The 22,260-nt window shown below is 37.1% G+C and overlaps 3 protein-coding genes, 1 long non-coding RNA gene and 1 pseudogene across 18 annotated transcripts; 3 read left to right on the forward strand and 2 right to left on the reverse strand.

Moving 5' to 3' along the window:
- Positions 1 to 133: 133 nt before the first annotated feature.
- LOC137748413 (mediator of RNA polymerase II transcription subunit 20a) lies at positions 134 to 2,164 on the forward strand. Of its 2 annotated transcripts, none has more exons than XM_068488559.2 (6): positions 134 to 185; positions 290 to 425; positions 513 to 655; positions 780 to 958; positions 1,082 to 1,171; positions 1,733 to 2,164. In XM_068488559.2, the coding sequence occupies exons 2-6, from the start codon at positions 412 to 414 to the stop codon at positions 1,976 to 1,978; spliced, it is 672 nt and encodes a 223-aa protein (XP_068344660.2). In that variant the 5' UTR covers positions 134 to 185; positions 290 to 411; the 3' UTR covers positions 1,979 to 2,164. The 2 variants fall into 2 exon arrangements, with proteins under 2 accessions (XP_068344660.2, XP_068344668.2); XM_068488567.2 differs by having other exon boundaries at positions 360 to 425.
- An 870-nt stretch (positions 2,165 to 3,034) lies between these two features.
- LOC137731156 (uncharacterized) lies at positions 3,035 to 6,378 on the forward strand. Of its 2 annotated transcripts, XM_088685216.1 has the most exons (10): positions 3,038 to 3,349; positions 3,553 to 3,597; positions 3,721 to 3,776; positions 3,889 to 3,950; positions 4,109 to 4,194; positions 4,462 to 4,553; positions 4,626 to 5,445; positions 5,616 to 5,707; positions 5,792 to 5,869; positions 6,202 to 6,378. In XM_088685216.1, the coding sequence occupies exons 7-10, from the start codon at positions 5,290 to 5,292 to the stop codon at positions 6,263 to 6,265; spliced, it is 390 nt and encodes a 129-aa protein (XP_088541342.1). In that variant the 5' UTR covers positions 3,038 to 3,349; positions 3,553 to 3,597; positions 3,721 to 3,776; positions 3,889 to 3,950; positions 4,109 to 4,194; positions 4,462 to 4,553; positions 4,626 to 5,289; the 3' UTR covers positions 6,266 to 6,378. The 2 variants fall into 2 exon arrangements, 1 of the variants encoding a protein (XP_088541342.1); XR_015956324.1 differs by lacking the exon at positions 6,202 to 6,378 and having other exon boundaries at positions 3,035 to 3,349; positions 3,889 to 4,553; positions 5,797 to 5,980.
- Positions 6,317 to 9,386, reverse strand: LOC137707924 (cytochrome P450 CYP72A616-like; annotated as a pseudogene).
- A 5,913-nt stretch (positions 9,387 to 15,299) lies between these two features.
- On the forward strand, positions 15,300 to 18,893 carry LOC148690829 (uncharacterized). Of its 12 annotated transcripts, none has more exons than XR_015956927.1 (7): positions 15,300 to 15,363; positions 15,618 to 15,818; positions 16,319 to 16,389; positions 16,494 to 16,533; positions 16,851 to 16,938; positions 17,243 to 17,360; positions 17,488 to 18,893. It is a non-coding gene; the product is annotated as an uncharacterized LOC148690829 (long non-coding RNA). The 12 variants fall into 12 exon arrangements; XR_015956931.1 differs by lacking the exon at positions 15,300 to 15,363 and having other exon boundaries at positions 15,405 to 15,818; positions 17,488 to 17,522; positions 17,668 to 18,893; XR_015956932.1 differs by lacking the exon at positions 15,300 to 15,363 and having other exon boundaries at positions 15,406 to 15,818; positions 17,488 to 17,522; positions 17,741 to 18,893.
- Positions 18,894 to 19,954: 1,061 nt separating this feature from the next.
- LOC137717087 (transcription factor MYB1-like) lies at positions 19,955 to 21,590 on the reverse strand. Of its 2 annotated transcripts, none has more exons than XM_068456399.2 (3): positions 21,241 to 21,590; positions 20,921 to 21,050; positions 19,955 to 20,831 (listed from the first exon to the last, which is right to left on the reverse strand). In XM_068456399.2, exons 1-3 carry the CDS (start codon positions 21,371 to 21,373, stop codon positions 20,126 to 20,128), a joined length of 969 nt encoding a protein of 322 aa, XP_068312500.2. In that variant the 5' UTR covers positions 21,374 to 21,590; the 3' UTR covers positions 19,955 to 20,125. The 2 variants fall into 2 exon arrangements, with proteins under 2 accessions (XP_068312500.2, XP_088542410.1); XM_088686284.1 differs by having other exon boundaries at positions 20,921 to 21,053; positions 21,241 to 21,572.
- Between the last annotated feature and the right edge of the window lie 670 nt (positions 21,591 to 22,260).

The following is a 22,260-nucleotide window of genomic DNA, read 5'->3' on the forward strand; positions in this document are numbered from 1 at the left end:
TTAATAAAGAATGGTTTAACAAATTTGGAGATTTTTTTTTTTTTTTTTTTTTTTTTTAACAAACGATAGAAAGTAAATTAACAAAATGTAATTTAAATAGACTTTTAACGAAAATCAAACGCAATCCCACTCATTCCCTTTCTCTCTCCTCTACCATCTGTCTTTCCTCTCAGCTCGGCCTCCAGGTATCTCTCTCTCCTGCTACCTGAAATTTCCCATTTTTTTGTAGATTTTTGTTCAGTCTCATCTTCCGTTTACCTCTCAAATTCTTTGCTCATTGATTCTACAGCTTATGCATTTGCATCCCAATTTCTTTTACTGCTGCTTATCTCACTAAAACCCTTCATCTCCTCCGTCAGTGTCCTACATCGACTGCAAAATCCTAATCAGAAACCTCCGATATCCGAGGCAATGCCGCTCAAATGGTAATCACTGAAAACCCTAATCACATATTCGGACAATTTATGTATAATAAAGTTTTGTGCTTGATTTTTGCGGTGTTGCAATTTTAGGGTTTTGCATTGGCAGCCCAACGCAGGGACGACGGTCAACAGTCAGATCATAAACGAAGTCACGCAGTGCGTCGAGAGCATCAATGGCGTCAAGGAAGGCAGGTGGAAAGCCACCATCACCTTCTACAAACCCATACTGCGAGGTAAATTACTAAATTTCTCATATTTTATGTTTGTATTTGTTTTGTTTTTCTATCTTGTCTGTGGGTTTTGTTAATTGTTTGAAAAATTAGATTTTGATATGGTACATTTTCTGTGCATCATCAGAGCCCTCTTTAACGGGGGAGGCGGCACGTGATTTTCTGGGGATTGCGCTGCCGGAGCAACCCAGTAAGTACTACCTGATAATGCGGTTGCAGCGGATAATTCTCGAGGCGGATTCGTCAATTCAGACGATTATGGAGAAGTTACAGTCTTACAAATCAAGGGTCTCGCTTTATTTTGAGGTTTCCCCCCTCCTTCCCTCTTCAATTGGTGCAGTTCGAAGGTTTGGTGTTCTGAATTTTGGAGGTTGAAATTGAGAAAATTGTTTTATTTGATTCTTTGGTGGTTTATGGTTTAATGTGTAGGGGTTTCATTATCAACTCGGGGACTTCCAATTGAGAGTGGGGAAAGTTATTCCTACTCATTCAGAAAATTTGAGAGGAATAGTTATGGAGGTATGGACTTGCTCTAAGCTTTAAATTTGGTTGAGATCTGATTAGTTTTTCTTTTCACGGGGTTTCCCATTTCGACATTTAGCAAACTTATGAGTGTTTAAGAAGTTAGATGTGCATTTTAAAATATATTATAACTTTGACAAGGGTTGCAATTTAAGAAGTGCCTTTTTGTTTTATTCGAGTGTTTTTGACGGTTTTTTAGGATCTCTTTGTTGGAAGAGTTAATGCTGATAGTAATGCTGATGAAAGTAGTTTTCTTGTTTAGATATCTCGATTAGAGTTTGTTTGCGGGCTAGATTGGAATACATGCTGAAGTACTCTTTGCTGAGCAGTGTGAATAACCAAGCTCTGGCAATGTATGAAAAGTCGGTTTCTTTATTATTGTCCTAAGCTTTTACCTTATAGATTAACGACCTCAAATATTTCCGTTGGATTGATTTCTGGATCTCCCTGTTAACTTCAATTACTTCCCATAGAAAGGCAAATTTGCAATTCTGAGAAATAATTTCATGTTGTCATTGTACTAGATCCTTTTTAATTGAACTTACATATGTTCTGCAGCTGGAGTACCTTCCCATTTCTTCGATGGAAAAAGCGAGGCAAGTCATGGAAGAGTTCATGGATATTTGGCAGCAGGCTTTGGCGAAAAGATCATTGCCAGGACACTTCATGCATGTGGAACCAAACTTTTCCGAGTATGGCCTTGGAGACCAATATACTTCACAACATACTGCTGTCCAGTATGCTGCCATTATGGCTCAACTCATTGCAACCGTTCAAGCAGTGCAGCAATCGGCAAGAAATTAGGAAGCAAGAAAAGTAATTTGATGTATGTCATGTCACTTGTCAACTAGTTTGATGAACGGATGATTCCAATGCCATATGTTCTTAGCACTGGCACTCCTGTTTGAATATAAGAGTTTGGGGAGGAATGAAGTATGCGGGTTCGATTGTCCATGGAAGACAAGAAATCAAATGGTAGTATCTTGAGAACCTTTTCGATCACCTTGTTAATTAGGGTTTGGAGTAACGCTGTTTTTCCGTTTATTTTCAGTGCTCATTTCGACATGATCATATTTCCACATCCCTAATGTCCAGAACTTTGTTCTTGTTTCTCTGACAGACTATGAACATATGATATCAGAGAGGGAAAGAGATCCTCTCCGGATCTCTCCCACCAAAGCCTAAGGATCAGGTGATCTGGGCCCTTGAAATTTGATTCAACGGCTACAAAAATAGGGTCCATTTAGAAGTTATAATAATTTTAGCCGTTGGATCAAATTTCAATAGTTCAAATCACTTGATCCTTGGGCTTTGGTGGGAGAGATCCGGAGAGGATCTCTTTCCATCAGAGAGGAATTGACAAGAAAAGGAACCATTTTTGCGGGGAAAAGTTTTCTTTTTTGAAAAAGAAAAGGATTTGTTCTGTTGATAAACCTCTTGAAATAATCGGCAAGGCGTACGTATATACATATACATAAACAAAACAATGATTAGGAGTTCCCCACAAAATAATAAACCTCTTGAAAAATGGTAATTTTACTACATTGGTTCATTGTCACGGTGGCATCTCGTGCTAATAACACAAAGACATATGAAAAAAAAGCTAACAGATGCTCTTATATTAATAGTACGGAACGTCACATGGTATTTTAAAGCAATAATACAATATTACGAGAGAAAGTTAAAAGTTAAAACACATAATATTATGCTGTCTCGTGATAGTAATGTCGAAATCTTGAGTGGAACCGTTATACCTATCTCTTTCAACACGAGTCGTGAATAACCAAGTCAATCCACAAGCACATTTCAACCCCGGCCTTTCCATATGTGCTGAACTGTTGAGCCCTTCATGAACCGAAGTACCATAACAAATCCATGCGAATCTGCAAGTTTTTTCTTTTTGCACGTACTGTGAAAATTAAGGAAGAAAAACTGGTGCGAGTGGGAACAAAAGGGCCGCACGTCCAAGTGAAGCCGCACAACAGTGCCTTACCGCCCCTATAAAACCTCTGTTTGTTGGGCTTTGTGTCCATCAACCACCACTCTTCCAATACAGGTTAGCCTCCACCACCACCATCATCATTCTCACTAGCACAACAGTGCCTCACCACCCCTATAAAACCTCTGTTTGTTGGGCTTTGTGTCCATCAGCCACCATTCTCTCTTCCAATACAGGTTAGCCTCCACGACCACCATCATCATTCTGCATAAAAAATAGCCCAAAGCAACAGTCTTGCGCGAACCAACTTGACCAAAATCTTTTTTTTTTTTTTTTTTTTTTTTTTGCATTGGTTGAACATGTTTTTGTTTTGGCTTTCTTGTTTACAATCATGGGTTACCAAATTTTTTCTCTAATTTTATTTATATTTTATCTGAAGATTGCCGTTTAATCTCCAATGGAGGGAGAACCAGCTCCCAGAAAGGTTTGTTTGACAAGTGTGTGTGTGTGTGTATTCTGCAGCTAGTCAATTCTGTTTTGTTTTTGTTTCAATCGTTAAAAAGTTTTACTTTTTGCGTTTTTTCTGATATATGTTTGCTCGCTACAGGGGAGATTCATACCGAAAACTGCCCCACGCCGGGTTCCGAAACCTGAAGTCAAAATGTATGCCTCACTGGTTAAAAGTTAAAACTCGAAAGCAATGCCTCTATGCCCTTTGTTGGTTTAATTTGATTTTTAACTTGTGTTGTTCTTAATCTCTTGATCTTCGATGAAGCGGACCATGTGACTGAGGAGTCTGATGCTGAAAAGGCTAGGGATTGGCTGAAACGCTTCAGTGTATGGAACTGTGTTTTGGATTGATATCAATGTGTTGAGTGTTGAGAATGAATCCTCAACTTCCTTCACTGAGCAAATGTACTGAATTTCGGTTTTATCACAATATCTCATGTTATGTTTTGTTTTGTTTTTTGTTGTTGGATGCTCTCATCTTATAGGAAAGATCTTTACACGCAAGGCCGAAAGTTGAAACGAAGTGTAGGCTCTTCTAACTCTGCGTTGCGACTCTTGAATCCGGATTTAAGTAGGCCTTATATCATTGTTTACTTTATTTTGTCATCGGACTCCTGCAATTTACTCAGTTCAATGGAGTTAACCAACTTCAATAATCAGTAGTCCAATTGCGATAATGCTATAAATTTTTATACTTTTGATGTTTTGTTGGATTTGGTTGAGTTTGGCTTAAGTAGAGGGAAGTTGCACGTCATGATATGCATTTTCTGAAGAAGATAATATTGCCTACAATTTTGGGGGATTAGAATTGTTTTTCATTTGTTATTTAAATTTGCAGTGGCGCCTACACAAACTGCATTTGGTGGTGCTGCATCCACAATTCCAAATCCATGAAAGTGTATGGTGCTCCCAAAGGCAGGAATACTGATGGTATGGTGTCCTTCAATGTAGTGTTTTTGTTTATCTGCTAATGAGATGCTTCCCTGGATTGTGGTTCTGCAGCTGCTGCCTCGGGCATGAAGGTGGAGAAAGAATACAGTTGGTTACGTTACGACTCAAATATGCATAGTTATTGGTTTCTTCTATATCCCTCTTACTGAACGTTTTGTATGTGTGTGGATGTTGTTGCAGAATCAGTACAGTTATTAACCTGTAACTCTTTCTCTCAGACTGCCTTATTCTGGAGATCCTGGTAAGTTGTAGAATGATTTTTTAAAAGGAAATACTACGTCGCATGAGGAAAGCATTAGGATTATCATTTTTGCAGCAACTTGACACATTTTAGCTGTTAAAGGTTGTCTAGGCATTGCTTTTTACGTTAAAGGATCCACATTTAAGAGGTGGATGACTACTTGGCTCGAGTCATTTCATTTTTGCATTCCATCTGATCAGATCGGTTTCATCTGCTGTCAAGGTTTACCTTGACTTGTGTTTCAATAAATGCACCTAATGTTCAGATGAGTCAACTTATGATGAAAATTCAAGAAACCAGCAAATGATCTTGATCTATTGGTTGGCATTCAGACAGTTAAAATTCAAACAGTCCATGCTTGTATCCTTTTATTTAATTTGAGAGTTTGTTGACAGGACGAAAATAAAGCAACAAGTATGTTCTTTCTTTAGTCACCGCAATATCTGCCTACGATAAAACGATCAACTAAAGCAGATGGCCCTGAGGCAACAAAAAGCTCAGGGCGACCTGGAAGCGCATGCAATATGCAAAGTTTTGTGCTTTGTCTGGTTACCACCTGGCCACATGGGTAAGATACTGGTGTGCAGAAGTGGTGCTATCAAGCCGAAGCTAGGAGATAGCCTTTTCGATGTGAGTACATTTCGTAATAAAGAGGCTAAATCAAATGTCGTCTCCTGTCTTCCCCACTTTAGCCTTAACCATTTGTGCTGAAAATACCTTAAAAGAGATCTTATATTTCTGTGTGTTAACAAACTCGAGTTAATTACGTTCTTGTATAAAATCTTGTCGATATTCTGCAGGTCTCCTCAGGAATGAAGTGTGGTTTTGCCCAGGATGTTGTGGTTACTAATGAGAACGAGAAGGGATTTGGTATTATCAGCGAGCTGAATAAGTGAGCCATTGCAACCCCAGATATTGACTCCGTTTTGGAAACTATAGATGGTTTATTGTAGTTTCTTTTTTTGCCCATTTACAGTACAGTTTTCGTTTGTGAGAGTGAAAAACTGCGGCACTTTCTTCCTTCGACATTATCCAAGAAAACAAGTTCCAATAGGTAAGACTAAACACCTTGATAATGTGCAGAAGAGTGGATTGTTTCAAGTGAACGTATTGCAACTAACCCCTTTTTGTTCTGATGGCATTGAAATAAAGTCCATATTCTTTATGTGCTTGTGATGTTTCTAAGTTCTCTGTTTGCAAAAAACAGTACATCTTCGATTCTTTGTTAGACATTGGAAATCTTCTGCTCTTGTAAATCGGGTGTTCTTGATAGACATTACATCTGAATCCAATGCCGCAGACAAGACACGGCAGTCAAAGATCACATTGTGATACCACTCTGTTGGGTCGATCTCATAATTTTGAATGCATTTTTCTTAATCGCAGAATTACTGGAACAGACAATCCTAATGGTGGTGATATCTTTGTTGGGGCTCTCAGAAGACAATGAAGCAAACCCTAAATCTGGACGACACATTATATTTTTTTAATATAAGCAAACCCGAAATGTAAAATCCACACAATTTTTTATTTCAAACCACAATATTGATTTCGTATTGACAAGCTTGTGCAACCCTAGCTAAATTTGGTGCAATGTGATTAGAGCTCCATGTTGTGGTTGAAGAATAGTAACCGTATACGGAGCGTGAGTGCAAGAAGGCAAGAGCTAGTGTTGCAGAAGCATAGCCAAAGCAACCTTTGCTCCCATTATGGCGAAATTCTGGCCCATGCATGTCCTTGGACCCCATCCAAATGGAAAGAACGCTTGCTGCTGGCCCCTCGATGCCTTGGAAACTCCTTCAGAGATTCTCTCCAGCTTGAATTCCCCTGCATCATCACCCCACAGCCAGGGATCATGGTGAATGAGTAGGGTTGGGAGAGTAATGTCAACTCCTGCTGGAATAGTGAGATCTCTGATTTTGGTTTCCTTGTAAGTGTGTTGGTACCCAGGTATCGCGTGCAGATATAGCCTTAGAACTTCATTAAGTATCATGGTTACCTGCAAAAGAACTTGACATAACTATTTAGAAGGAGCTGCAAAGTTCTTTGTGATTTTAAAGGGTTATCATGCAGAGAGACATGCTCACCATCTTGAAGTGGCTTATAGCTTCAAAATCAAGTTCATTTCTCCCACAAACTTGAAGGACTTCTTGCCTTGCCTTCTCTTGCCAGTTTGGGTGCATGGCTAAGACAATCAAGGTCCATGACCATGTTATCCAGTCTGAGGTGTTTCTTGGCCGGCAAGGTAAAACTGCTTGCACTCCTCTTATCACCTCTTCAAATGTCAGATACCTCCTTGCTTTTTGTGTTGCTTGCATTTTCTGATGAATCCTTCTGGTTATTAGACCGCAAGAGCACTCCTAGAAAGTCATCAACCCTTGATCCCCGGCCCTTATCGCGTTCATTTTCTTCTCAATTATGTTTCGTAACATTGACGTGATGTCCTTGGCCAATTTCTTTCTCTGGTTCTTTTTTGTTTGAGCAAATTTGCACTCAAACAGTTAATAGCAGATGGAAAGCATATGATAGGTTTAGGCTTTAGACAATGGAAATGAACCTGAAACTAGGAATGTATAAAGTAGTCATTGCTTCAAATGGCAACACTAGAAGCTCTTTCTGAAGCTCGAAAACCCTATTTCCTTCTTTGTTCGTGCTTCCAAACGCTGCTTGGGAAATAACATCTGCACAGCGTCCTTCTCCAAGAGGAACACAAGGAATGAATACTGGTATCATTTCCTACAAGACAAATACAAGGAATGAATCATTCCGAAAAAGAATGGAGTCTCTGAAAGCAGAAACAGATTTTCGAGGCAATAGAAACCTTGAGTCTTTCCAAGTGGAAAGCAGGATTGATAATCCTTCCATGTTTTGCCCACTTCTCACCTCTAGACTTGCAAGTCCTCTAGTTAGGATGAGAATGAGAGGATTCAATATGATGGCTTGGCAAATGGCCTTGCTTGTTTAATAGAATTTCTTTCATCAGCTCTGCGTCCATGATGATCAATCTTGGTGTCGTCCCAACCAAATACATTGATATTTTGCTTGTATTTCAAGAAGGGGGAGAAATTTAGAAATGCCCAATTAACTTACGGCATTCTGATTTGCCATCTCGACTTTTACTTTGGTCTTGAGTCTCCTTAATCTTTTAAAATCGGACAATTTTTCCACTTAAATGGACAAAAATAAGCTTCAATTTAACCTAAATTTGACATATTCGACAATAGAGTAAGTTGACACGTTTTAGAACATTAGGAGACAAAACCAAATTAAAAGTCCATATGCACAATATTGACAAAGAAATAAGGAAGTCTCGTTGGCACTATGAAAATGATCTCCAAATTGAAAGATTTTTTTTGCATATATGATCTCTAAATGATGATAAAGAGAATGAATGATTTTGATAATGATGTTTGAACGGTAAGATTCGTTAATCGTAAGTAGAGGGACAAGTAGGTTTTTCCATGAGAAGAACACATGCATTATCCTTAAAAATGTTATGTTAAGTAAGTTGTATATAATTTTATGTTAAGTTCAAATCACGTGCAAGTCACACGATAACAAATAGAAACGTAATTATTTCCATGATGGAGGAAATCTTCTCCGTTATTAAGGAAATAAACACACAATATATTTATTCTCTGTAAAATGACGCAAGACGTAGATGACTGAAAAGAGAAACTTACCAATCATTTGTCGTATTCATATTTCTCTTTATTTCTCTGGTTACAATAAGCATACGTATACGACAAATGATACTGACGGAGTTGTTAAGATCCTCTATGATTGCCAATTAATTTTGACTAATACATTATCGTTTTCTTGAAATCAACAGGGAACTCATAGGATTTTATGAATGAGGAGGATCTTCTTTGTGTGGAACATAGAAATTTTTAAATCGTATTTGTTTATTGTACATCGTATGATTATAAATTATTTTATATAGTTTTATTTAAATTTAAACATAAATAATACATTACGAAAATTGGCTGCATAATGTATAATAAATAGACACAATTTAAGAATTTTTGAAATTCCCGCAAAAGAGGATCTTCGTTCAAATTTTATAGGGCATGCCCTTATGCAAATTGGAGTGAAAAAGTCAAATTATTGAAATTTAAGATGTGAAGAAAGTTGTGTCACGCAAATGCCACGACATCAATTAACAGAAGTTCTAACGGAAAACTTAATAGATGTATGAAACTGTTCTAAAATTAAGACTTGAGGTATAACTCTGGGATGAAAAAAACTTCATGTACCAAATATTGAAAACCATGAAACTTCATGATAGTAAATTGAGATTAACCCTAAATTTATATATACTAAAACTGAGTTTTAGGACGGCACTATAGATCTATAGTGTCCGGACGAATTTGCCCTTCAGCTTCTTCTTGGTTCTATGTTTTATCCCCCTTGCACAGCGAAAGGACAACTTTGCCCTCAATGGCCATGCATTCTTCATCGATGGCCTTTCCTGTTCGATTTCTCTGCTTTTCATTTTGCTTCTCTCTCTCGCGCCATTTCCTGCAATCGGTTTTTTCTTTTTCTGCCCCACGTCTACACCTGTTGGTCATCGCGAATTGGAAAGCAGTGGAAAGGCGAGGAAACCAATGGAAAAGCCCATTTGCTTCCATTCCATGTTCTCAGAAGAGGCATTCTATCCCATCGCCGTTCTTGAGTTCTCTCGATGGCGTATTCTCTCTCACTTTCTTGCTAAAAATGACGGAACCAGTGCAGATCTTTTTTTCTGGAAAAATAGAAACGATGGTATGTTCTTCCCTTATTCTCTAGCTTCCTTCCTCATCCTCATCCGTTGGACAGCATCCCCTCCATTTAGACCTATCTCTTAGAAAGTTAGTGCACATCTCTTCAATTTTCTCTCCAGTTTTCTCTGTCAGAATCTCTAGAGAAAAAAAAAGTTGATTTTTTTATTGGGTTTTTACCTTTTTGATTCTTTGTGCAGGTAAATGAAGAACCTGTTGGATTATGTGGCCAAGTGGCCATATCTTTATAATAAACAAACCAAAAAGAAGAAAACATCTTTCCTTCTTTGGGGAGAAAAAAAGGGAAAAGATGTTTTCTTGTCTTCACCACCCGTGGGTGTTGGTTCAAAGAAAGAGAGAATTTGCTTTTTATAATGAGAGCTCATTCATTTTCGGTTTGGAAGAAAAACAAGGAGGAAGAAAGAGAGCTCATTTTTTCTGCAGAGAGAAGGAGAGTTGCAGAGAGCCCAAAAGGAAGAAGAAGCTGCTGCTTCATTTGGTTAGTAATCATCCATCAAAGTAGTTGTTGTTGTAATAACTTTGAGCTAGATGTATAGAGAAGAAATTATTCATTATATTTCTTTCTCTATTTGTTTCTTTGGTGTGTGAGAGTTATTGGGTGTATTGGGCTTTTGGGTTGTGAGATTGCCAACACTTTGTAAACTCCCATTTGGTTGATAGTGGATTATTGGGTGAGCTCCTACTGCTCCGAGGACGTACTCCAGTTACACTGACTGTGGAGGAACCTCGTTAAAATCTTGGTGTCTTTTATATTTTGTTCTTGCATTTCTATTTGATATATTTCCTGTGGGTTAGCTTGAGTTGGTTCCAAAGATTTTGGTGCTTTCCTAGCACAACAATTGGTATCAGAGCACTGGTTGCTCTTGGGTACTGTCTAGTTGCCAAAGATGTCAGACGGGCAAGATGAGAATCCTTTTGGAAGCAGCTCTGGGTTTGCAAGAACTACGGTGCAAAATGCAAAGTTCGAAGTGGAAAAGTTTGATGGCACAAACAACTTCGGGATGTGGCAATGTGAGGTTAAAGATGTGTTGGCTCAACAAGATCTTCTTGCCGCCTTGGGAGAGAAGCTTGAAGCTATGTCGAAACTGGAATGGGAGAAATTAAATTTGTGGGCTTGCTCTTCAATTCGGTTGTGCCTTGCAAAAACTCAGAAGTATTTTGTGATGCGGGAGACTTTGGCAAGTGTGTTGTGGCAAAAATTGGAAGACAAGTATATGACGAAGAGTGCAGAGAACCGGCTACACTTGAAGAAAAAGCTCTACCGCTTCCAATACAAAGAAGGTACAAAAATGATTAGACACCTTGATGTTTTTAATAAGTTGATTGCCGACTTGTTAAATTTAGATGAGGATATTAAGGATGAAGATAAGGCCTTAATATTGTTGAATTCCTTGCCGGACTCTTATGAGCATTTTGTTACCACTATTATGCATGGTAAAGAAACTGTGAAATTTGAAGATGTGTCAAATGCCTTGATGAATTATGAAATGAGGCATAGAGATAAAAATCATGATATTACCTCTGAAGCTTTATTTGTTAGAGGTAGATCATCGGAGAGGAGATCCTCTTCTAGCAGGAAAAAATCACAGTCTCGACCTAGAGGAAACTCTAAAGGTAGAAAACCTTTGGAAAGGGATGAATGTGCCTTTTGTCGTAATAAGGGCCATTGGAAGAAAGATTGTCCTAGATTGAAGACCAAAGGCAAAGAAAGTTCTGAAGCTAATGTTGCTGAGGTTGAAACAGATTTTTCTGATTTTGCTTTAACCACTTCCTCATCATTTGATTGTGCTACTAAGTGGGTGTTGGATACGGGTTGTACTCATCATATGACTCCTCACAAGGATTGGTTTTCAAGCTTGAAAGAGTTTGATGGCGGTGTTGTGTTCATGGGAGATGACAATCCTTGCACAACAAAAGGGATTGGTACAGTTCGTTTGAAGTTGCATGATGGCATGATTAAAGAGTTGACAGGTGTTCGGTATGTACCGAATTTGAAGAAAAATCTTATTTCTTTGGGAACTTTGGAAGCCAAGGGCTTCAGGTTTCATTCAGATGGGCAGACATTGAAGGTGACTTATGATGCACTTGTTGTGATGAAAGCTCCTCGATGTGGCCATTTGTATTTATTGCAAGGAAGCACTGTGACAGGTGAAGCATCTGTAGTCTCAGAAAATATGGGCACATCCGATTCTGATACTACTAGACTGTGGCATATGAGATTAGGCCATGCCGGTGAGAAAGCTCTACAAGGGCTTGTGAAACAAGGTCTTCTAAAAGGTGCCACGACTTGTAAGCTTGATTTCTGTGAGCATTGTGTCTTGGGGAAGCAAACTAGAGTGAAGTTTGGTACTGCTGTACATCAGACGAAGGGCATTCTTGATTATGTGCATTCGGATGTTTGGGGTCCTACAAAGACTCCCTCTTTGAGTGGTAGACATTGGTTCGTGACCTTTGTTGATGATTATTCAAGAAGGTCTTGGGTCTACACTATGAAGCACAAGAGTGAGGTGTTGAGCATTTTCTTGGGTTGGAAGAAAATGGTTGAGAACCAGACTGGGAGAAAGATTAAGATTTTGAGATCGGATAATGGTGGTGAATACACATCCGACCCTTTCTTTAAAGTTTGCAAAGAGGAAGGGATTGTGAGACATTTTAGTGTCCGGGGAACTCCACAACAAAATGGAGTTGCAGAAAGATTGAATCGAACCTTGCTTGAGAAGGTTAGATGCATGTTGTCTCAGTCGGGTTTGAGCAAGTCATTTTGGGCAGAGGCAATTACTTATGCATGTCACATCATCAACCGATTACCCTCAGCTGCTGTTCAGGGTAAGACGCCAATGGAGGTATGGACTGGAAAACCTTCTACTGATTATGATTATATTCGTATTTTTGGTTCACCTGCTTATTTTCATGTAACTGAAAATAAACTTGATCCTAGAGCCAAAAAGGCTATCTTTCTTGGTTTTAGTAGTGGTGTCAAAGGTTACAGGTTATGGTGCCCGGAGATGAAGAAACTTGTAATCAGCAGAGATGTGACATTTGATGAAGAAAATATGTTCAGAGACTCTGAAAAGAATGTGAAAGATGTCCAACAGGTGGAGCTTGAGAAAGTTGCCTCTAGTACTTCAAATCCTATTTCCGCTGATGTCGAAGCCACTACAAGTGAAGAAGTGGGAGACCATGAGGATGTTGAAGAAGTTGAACTTGAAGATTCTATTCAAGTTGAAGAGCAAGTTTCACCTCAAGAGTCTATTGCCAAGAACAGAGGAAAGAGAAATATTACCAAGCCAGCTCGGTATAGTGACTATGTTGCTTTTGCTCTTCCTATTATCACTGATGAGATTCCATCCAATTTTGAGGAAGCCATTGAGAGTGAGGAAAAGGAGAAGTGGTGCAATGCCATGGGCGACGAGATGAATTCTCTCATGAAAAACAAGACTTGGGAGTTAGCTAAATTGCCTAAGGGTAAGAAAGCTATTGGTTGCAAATGGGTGTATGCCAAGAAGGAAGATGTTGCTGAGAAAAGCAATGTCAGATTCAAAGCAAGATTAGTTGCTAAAGGGTATGCACAAAAGGAGGGCATTGACTACAATGAAATCTTTTCTCCAGTTGTGAAGCACTCCTCAATTCGCATTATGTTAGCTCTTGTTGCACAATATGATCTTGAACTTGTGCAACTTGATGTGAAGACGGCTTTCCTACATGGTGATTTGAATGAAGAGATCTATATGTGTCAACCGGATGGGTATAAAGTGAAAGGGAAAGAGAATTTGTTTTGCAAGTTGAAGAAATCACTTTATGGCTTGAAGCAATCTCCAAGACAATGGTATTTGAGGTTTGATAAATTTATGAGAGGCCAAAATTATTCTAGAAGTCAATATGATCATTGTGTGTACTTCAAGAAGTTGCAAGATGGGTCTTTCATTTATTTGTTGATATATGTTGATGATATGTTGATTGCCTCAAAGAATGTCGAAGAGATTGGGAAATTGAAGAAGCAAATGAAGAATGAGTTCGAGATGAAGGATCTTGGTGAAGCAAAGAAGATCCTTGGCATGGAGATCACTAGAGACAGAGAAAAAGGTTTGGTATGCTTGAATCAAAGACAATACCTTGAGAAGTTGATTCGGAAGTTTGGAGTTCATGATTCAACCAAACTGGTTAGTACCCCTTTGGCTCCTCATTTTAAATTAAGTTCTCTACAGTGTCCTAAAACTGATAAAAAGAAGCTGCAAATGAAAGATATACCATATGCAAATTTGGTTGGTAGTTTGATGTATGCAATGGTATGCTCTAGACCGGATATTGCTCATGCAGTTGGCATGGTGAGTCGATATATGCATAATCCAGGTAAAGAGCATTGGCAAGCAGCTAAATGGATATTGAGATATCTCCATGGTACTCGAGACGTTGGTTTATGCTTTGAGAGAGATGACTCTGGTATTGGTCATTTTGCAGTTGGTTATTTTGATTCAGATTATGCAGGTGATCTGGATGGAAGGAAGTCTACTACAGGCTATGTGTTTACTATGGCTAAAGGGCCAGTTTGTTGGAGGTCCATTTTGCAGTCGTCTGTTGCTTTGTCTACTACAGAGGCTGAATATATGGCAGTTGCTGAAGCTATAAAGGAGGCCATTTGGATACATGGGCTGATTAGAGATTTGGGGGTTGATCAGAAGCAGGTGGAGGTGCATTGTGATAGTCAGAGTGCCATTTATTTGGCTAAGTATCAGGTTCATCATGCGAGGACCAAGCACATAGATGTGCGTTATCACTTTGTTCGTGAAGTTGTTGGTGAAGGAGAAATCATTCTCCAGAAGATTCCAACTAAAGACAACCCCGCTGATATGTTGACTAAGGTTGTTGGTGTAGCCAAGTTTGTTCATTGCTTGAACTTGGCTCACATTTTGCCTATATAAAGAAGGCGTTGAGCAGTAGGAGTTTTGGAGAATTGGCTCTGCATGAGTTGTTCTCTTGCTAGTGTTTGGGAGTGTTTTTTTGTGTCAATTGTGTTGGTTGGTTTATCATGGCGTTTTCGGAACTTGGCCAAGGTGGAGATTGTTGGATTATGTGGCCAAGTGGCCATATCTTTATAATAAACAAACCAAAAAGAAGAAAACATCTTTCCTTCTTTGGGGAGAAAAAAAGGGAAAAGATGTTTTCTTGTCTTCACCACCCGTGGGTGTTGGTTCAAAGAAAGAGAGAATTTGCTTTTTATAATGAGAGCTCATTCATTTTCGGTTTGGAAGAAAAACAAGGAGGAAGAAAGAGAGCTCATTTTTTCTGCAGAGAGAAGGAGAGTTGCAGAGAGCCCAAAAGGAAGAAGAAGCTGCTGCTTCATTTGGTTAGTAATCATCCATCAAAGTAGTTGTTGTTGTAATAGCTTTGAGCTAGATGTATAGAGAAGAAATTATTCATTATATTTCTTTCTCTATTTGTTTCTTTGGTGTGTGAGAGCTATTGGGTGTATTGGGCTTTTGGGTTGTGAGATTGCCAACACTTTGTAAACTCCCATTTGGTTGATAGTGGATTATTGGGTGAGCTCCTACTGCTCCGAGGACGTACTCCAGTTACACTGACTGTGGAGGAACCTCGTTAAAATCTTGGTGTCTTTTATATTTTGTTCTTGCATTTCTATTTGATATATTTCCTGTAGGTTAGCTTGAGTTGGTTCCAAAGATTTTGGTGCTTTCCTAGCACAACAGAACCCAGAAGAGATATGTTCACTTAAGGACTTCACAGGAACGTCCTTCATTGGGTTAGAAATGTTTGTAAAGAAAAATCATTACCCTCTTTCTTTTTTGGAATTAAAAAAAATAAAATAAAGTAGGGTTTATTATTTACTGTTGTTTGATTTAGTTCTCTCAGTAGCATGTGTGGTATTTTACCGATTCACTACCTGATTAATAAAATCCATATTTTAAATCTTTAAATTTTATGGATTTTTGGCCTCTGATTTTGGTTTTTAATGTTTTTTTAGCGATTAACTTCTTTGGTGTTTAAATTTTCATGTTTTCTCAGTGATTCAATTCCAAGATTTCTCAATGTTTTGTCAAAGCCCTCAAATTTGGTTTCAACCGTTTTATCTCGATCTCACAATCGTCGCTGCAAGACCTTGAGAATATTGGTCTTTGTTTTCTTCTCCGACCTCGGAGTTCAAACCGGCTTTCTGATGAATTTCCAGTCCAATCCAGGCACGCCATGCCTTGAAATCACGACCAGGTACATTGTATAACAATTATATATATATATATATATATATATATATATATATTTGTTTTATTTCGAATTTGTGTTGATTCGAACGAAACTTAACGACTTCGGTTTTAGGCGTATTGAATGGCTCAATCTCTCTTTGTTGTGTGTTAATTTACATTTTGCAGTAATTGAATTCTTCAATTGGATTCTTCTGTTTCAAGGGCTCCCTAACTCATCTTTTAATAAAATCGCCCACCTAGGCTTTGTCAAACACTACAATTAATTTCAATTTGTGTAAAGCTAGATTTGTAGGTAAGAGTTATACTCTGTACAATAGTTATGAGCTACAGTTTGTGTTTGGATGGTTGTGATTCATATTACACAATCTTGGTTTATATGTTTAGTCAGAAAAGACATCCCCAAATCAAACTCTATGGTACTGACATCAGTTTCTTTTCTACGATGTTTAAACTTGGGTTGTTTCTTCTTCCTCCTATTCCTTCTCATTGAATCAAGTTCTTCAGGGTGTTGGTCTATGTTATCATCAGTGATCCCGAAGCTGGGACTGTTGTCGGACAAGTTGAATTGAACTCAGGTATGTTCTAAGATTCATCCCGATCCTATTTGTTCAGGTTTGTTAATTTGTGCTCTATTTTTCTGAAATTGATTGATTAATTTGTTGCGTTAGTGTGATTGCAGATGAGCGTTTGAGGTAGAGATTTCGGGTTTTCCCCCAAAGGCAAGAACTAAAACCTAAACAGATAAATTAGGACATGAATTATGGATGAAAGACATGCAATAAACTGGTAGAATCTAAAGCTAATCTAATATGGACTACCAAAATCATGAACTATCAATTTTCTATCTTTTCAATTTCTATAGAGCACCTTCGTGCAAATGAGTCTTACAAACTTCCACTCGGTGCTATCAATTTTGTTAGAATTAACAATTCTGTTTTGTCGTTTATTTATACCTGCAAACGTGTATCTGTGCTTTTAAAAATATGCGCGTTTGGGCACGAACACCCTCTTTTACATATGAGTTATCCATGAGCAGATGCATAGGAATTGAATTGCAGCGGAGGCAACTATTTTGTCGCTGAACCAGACTCCCCAACCATGCCAGGCATGTAAATTCATTATTTGTAAGTTAAAGTATGTTATGCATGTTAAACACAAGTTATGATTTTTTTGTTCCGTAATTAGCTATGTATTTGCCTTAATCTGCATGTGTGCAGTGTAGATAATTTTAACCAACATTATAGAATCCATGTTCTATTGAAAAATTTGAATGTTCCGAGATGGAAAAGATAATTTTGGGATACTTAGTTTCATCCGGAAACAATATCATCACCAAGTGGTACAAAGAGTATTTTAAAGTGTTTTTTAACCAATCTATTGTTGAGTTTTCTAGCGGGTTTCTTATTTTATTTTCCGTTGTTTTGCAAGAAACCAGAGCCTTTCCATGCTCGAGACTTCCACAGGTATGTCACCGCTCTTTTACATATTTCTGCTTTGATTTCCAATACGAGGTTAAAGCCTTTGATTTCCAACAAATTTCAATTAGGTAATTTGATTTCCCTCAAAAGATATAAATTATGTATTTTCTTTAATCATTTTTTTTTTTTATAATATTCAACCCATTTCAATTTAATACCAACTGAATCCTAATTTGTTCAATTTTTTTTCATTAGGCGATTGAGTGTGGTTGTTTGCCGTTCTCTTTGAGGTGAGATAAAGTTTATATCTGTAGATATATGTGTCTTAACAACAACCATGGGGGTTGCTAATGACTTTTTTTTTTCTCTAAATTTTTTTATTTTTTCAAGTGCTTCTCAAGAATTTAATTCTTTTTGTCACTATTTATATTGCAGAAATAAAAGCTATGCTACAATCCCAGTTAGTGTTTTAAGTTGTTAAATTACTATTTAAACTTCAATTTTCCAGCCCCATTACGAAAATTTGCTAGGCTTTTCAGTGTTCCTGATGCTGTACATCCATTGACGACCATGGTCGACTGTGCGTCAAAGATATATATCTTTGTGTGTCTATTTACTTACCCTTTTCGAACTTTATACTTCTCGAGTGAAATGGTAATTTAATTTCTTAAGCTTACCGTTTATCACTGTAAAAGATGGCCTATTTTCTGAGCATTATAATGTCTACGTTTGCACATTATCCAATATTGTTTCCAGGAAGTTAAGATAATTATATGCATGTATAGAATTTTGTTTAAGGGGAGAAAGAATTTTGTATTTTAGTCTTTATTTGATTCTTCTCAAATATATGTATAATTCAAGGAAAGAACATGTATGCTTTTTTGGTGCATTTGATTTAAATTGGTGGATTTCGGTAAGAAAGAAACTTTAATCTTTTCATTCGATTTTAAGAACTGAAATGAACATGCAAGAGATTGAAGAATTTTTGGTTTATCGTACTCGGATGAGAGGGTATTGTCAGAACAATTGTTTAGCATGATAAGATTAAATAATCAATTTGATAAATTAAATAGTGTGATTAAATAAGATTATCTGTTGGGTGAACCTATATATGCTTAATAAATTGTTTAATGAGTTTTCAATCTCTGTATGAGATTGCTTTTTTTTATTTTTTTTATTTTTTAATTTAAATTTTATTTGTGTATGGTCAAGGAAAATTCTGGTGCCCTAATCATTTGACTTAATTTTGTTTCCACTTTTAAAAGTTTCTCTTGTAATTTTCTATAATAAAAGGATTGTTTTGTTGCAAAAGCAGGGCCACTCTGTTTCGGGCTTGAAGGTTTCTACGTTCACGTTTATCTTCGACTTCAGGTCTTTTTGTTTCATTGACGACTTAAAGTCAACTGCAACCACACGGTTTGGTTATGATTAGGTAAAATAGGTTGTTTATCTGCATATTTCATGAGGATATCAATAGGGACTATCTACCAAATTTTTGTGTGTAAATAGTATGTATATACACATCAAATATTATTTTTTGTATGTAAATAAAATTACATACAAAAAAATTTGTACGGTGAAGGACAGTTAGGAGTTCAATTCGGAAAAGATGTAAATATTAGAACAATGGCAATAGAACCGCCAATTCATATGGTTGTAAATAGTTTTCTACATGTAAATAGTATTGCATATTGTATGTATTTAGAACTTTCTGCATATTTTATACAGTTTTAAGACATGCAGCATCGCGCAAGTACCGTTGCTAGTAGTATCTGAATACCGGAAAAGGATCCTCTCAATATCCCTTTCACTAAATCCACCAAATCAACTAATTCGGACCCCTTGAAATTTGATCCAATGGCTAAAAACAAAGGGTCCCTTTAAAAGTTATAATAACTTGAGCCGTTTGATCAAATTTCAAGGGTCCGGATTAGGTGATTGGATGAATTTGATGGAAGGAATCCGGGGAGATCCCTTTCCCTGAGTACCTATCATATATGTAATTAAACTTATTCCACAGAATTAAGTATTAACCATGTATCTAAAATCTATCAGTTGTTGTGTGGTTTACGTCGATGATTCTTATCAGCATGCGTGAAAACTCTACCGATTTCCCTTTTTTCTTCTATTATTAGGAAACATTTTTGCTCATCATCATTTAGTATGATGTATGCTCACTACCCTATCTATCACCGTTAGATGAGATTAAATTTCGAGATTCATGTAGTAGATAAGCACAAATATCAAAATTCAAACTCATCTAACGGTGATAGATAGGGAGATGAGCATACATCATACTAAATAGTGGTGAGCAAAAATGCTCATGAGATTGTCCACCGTGGAAAATATCTTGTAAATTGAGGATATTTTTATCAAATCAACCCATTCGCTTGAACCGGTGGTTTTTTCAATTTGACGGATATTTTTTTTACAAAATGACCAAAATGATTGACAGTGGACAATCTTAAAGATCATTTTTACTGATTTTAAATCTAAAAAATCAGAATAAAGAGTTATGTCAATCTTAAAACTATTTTATCTAAAAAGCATTTCTTTCTTTTTTTTTTCATGGCATGTAGTTCAACTTACAAATCAAAAGGTTCTTGTTCCGCTGCAGGACAACATGTGAAATACACCGTAAGGGCAATATTCCATCGGAAAATAGTACATCTCAAAAGCAATTGCACCGATCATATAAAACAAAGAAAAGTAGGACATAATGGAGACAAGATGATCCATCAATATATTATTCGATTCTTAATTATATAATTAAGGGTCCTCCTACAATTATTTAGTACAACTTAAATGGTAAGGTTTTCTTTTCAAGTACGGAGCACGAGAAAAATACACAAGTGGCACTGTTAAATATAATGATATAATAAGGAAATATTATTCAATTACTCTCTCCAACTCCAAGCCATTCTTCCCCTTGATGATCAGAACCCAGAAAAGAAGTGAAGGAATGGAAATTGAGAGCCAAATTTGGCTGAACTTGAACTTGATCATCACCATCATCGCTACCACCATTATTCCAATGTTGCAGCATTTCCTCTGAAAAAAATTGAGCGGTTTCATCTACAAAATGTGACGTAATATTGTCACTATTATTATGATTCAAGTAATCGTGATTAATTTCAGGGAAATCCGAATTCAGAAGACTGGCTATGTCAAAATCCACCAAAAAATCCGAGGTTGAATTTTCTTGATCAGCATTGATATTAGAGAATGAAGAAAACGACAGTGCCCTATTAATGTGGTCATCATCCATAGCAGCTGGCTTGTCATCAAACATTAGTACTGTGTTTGTTTCTTCAGTGCACTGTTGATGATCATGACCAAGTAGGACTTTGTGTGGCTGTGGGTTGATGAAAACTTGGGTACACTTGGCAGCTTTGGTACGGTAAACAAGGGATGATGGTGATGCCATGTCCGTACTTTTTGCGTTCTTGGAATTTGGTTCACCATTTTTGTGGTGCTTGAGATTTGAAGCAGATCTTTGTTGTTGTTGGTCATGAACTTTTTTACCTAAATTTGTGTTCCAGTAGTTCTTTATTCCATTGTCTGTTCGCCCCGGAAGCCTACCAGCTATTAGAGACCATCTGAAAATAAAACATAAAAAATCAATCAAAATAAAAAACCTTGCATAAATAAATAAATAAAAAATAGAAAAAAAATCAGAGAGAAGTACCTGTTCCCCAGAAGCTTGTGAAGCCTAATGATAAGCTCTTCTTCATCTGGAGATATGTTGCCTCTCTTAATGTCTGGCCTCAGATAATTCAACCACCTAAGCCTGCAGCTCTTCCCACATCTTTTCAAACCTGCTTATATAATTAAGCACTAATTAATTAGAAAACCCACATAAACCCAGGAATGAACTAGCGGTTAGCCCAGCGGTGAAGGTAGGTACGCAGGAGTAAGCTAGATTCAGGATTCGAAACCCTCCAATGTAACTAGAAAAAATGTGTAAGCTACTAATGATTCTGATTAGCATTTTGGTTTAATAGTTACCTGCTTTTTTGGGAAGGTTTCTCCATCTGCCTTCACCATGGAGCTTGATGTATTGAGTGAGAACTTTGTCTTCATGAGCAGTCCAAGCGCCTCTGTTCAAGCCCTCCTTTGCACAACAAGGGCTTCTCCCCATTATTTTTTTGGTGCTTGGTCACAACCAAAAACTATAACTTTTCACTCAGAGACTTGTTCTCTCTGCAGCCTCTGGTCTTTTGGCCAAGACGTATGCTTATTGATTTGGTCTCCTTGGCCTTGGAATCGGATACTTATATAGCTGCACAACCAAAAACTATAACTTTTCACTCAGAGACCTTCTCTCTGCAGCCCCAAGACGTAGGCGTATTTGATTTGGTCTCCTTGGCCTTGAAATCGGATAGTTATATAGCTGCACAGTTTCCGCATGCTATGTTGTGTATGTATTATATTGAGTAATGCTAGAGAAATTAAATTTGTAGATTAAATTTTGTAAACTAAATGACATGGAAGTTGATGATCAGATTATTATTTAAACGTTGGTAAATGTGCTCATTTCCTATTAGTGACATATTATTTAGTTTGCAAATTTAGTTTATAAATTTAGTTTATAAATTTAGTCTTCCTAGCATTACTCGTAATAATATAAACACAACATAGCGTGCGGAAACTGTGTTATGCTTAATTGTAGCAATGGTTCCTGAATTTTATTTCTAGTCTAAATTTAGTTTCTGAACTCTCATATTAGTTTCTTTAGTCCTCGAATTTAATAATGTGTTGCACCATTGGTTATTTTCACTAACATTGTCTTTTTTTTTTCCGTTCAGTCTAGGTATATATTAGGAACTTTAACTTAAAATTTCAAAAAAGAAGATACAAAACAAATGAAAATTTATAAATTAATATCTAAAACTTAAAACAAAATGAAATTTGAACTATAAAAATACAAAGGGAATATGGTCGGACTTTAGCAAGTTGTAAATATTAGGCTATGTAATTTCAAAGTTAGCAGGAGATCCAACTGTGATTGGACCAACTAAGAAATCA

The sequence above is a fragment of the Pyrus communis genome, chromosome 15, assembly GCF_041283825.1.
Source record: "Pyrus communis isolate YQ-2024b chromosome 15, ASM4128382v1, whole genome shotgun sequence".
NCBI lineage: Eukaryota > Viridiplantae > Streptophyta > Magnoliopsida > Rosales > Rosaceae > Pyrus > Pyrus communis.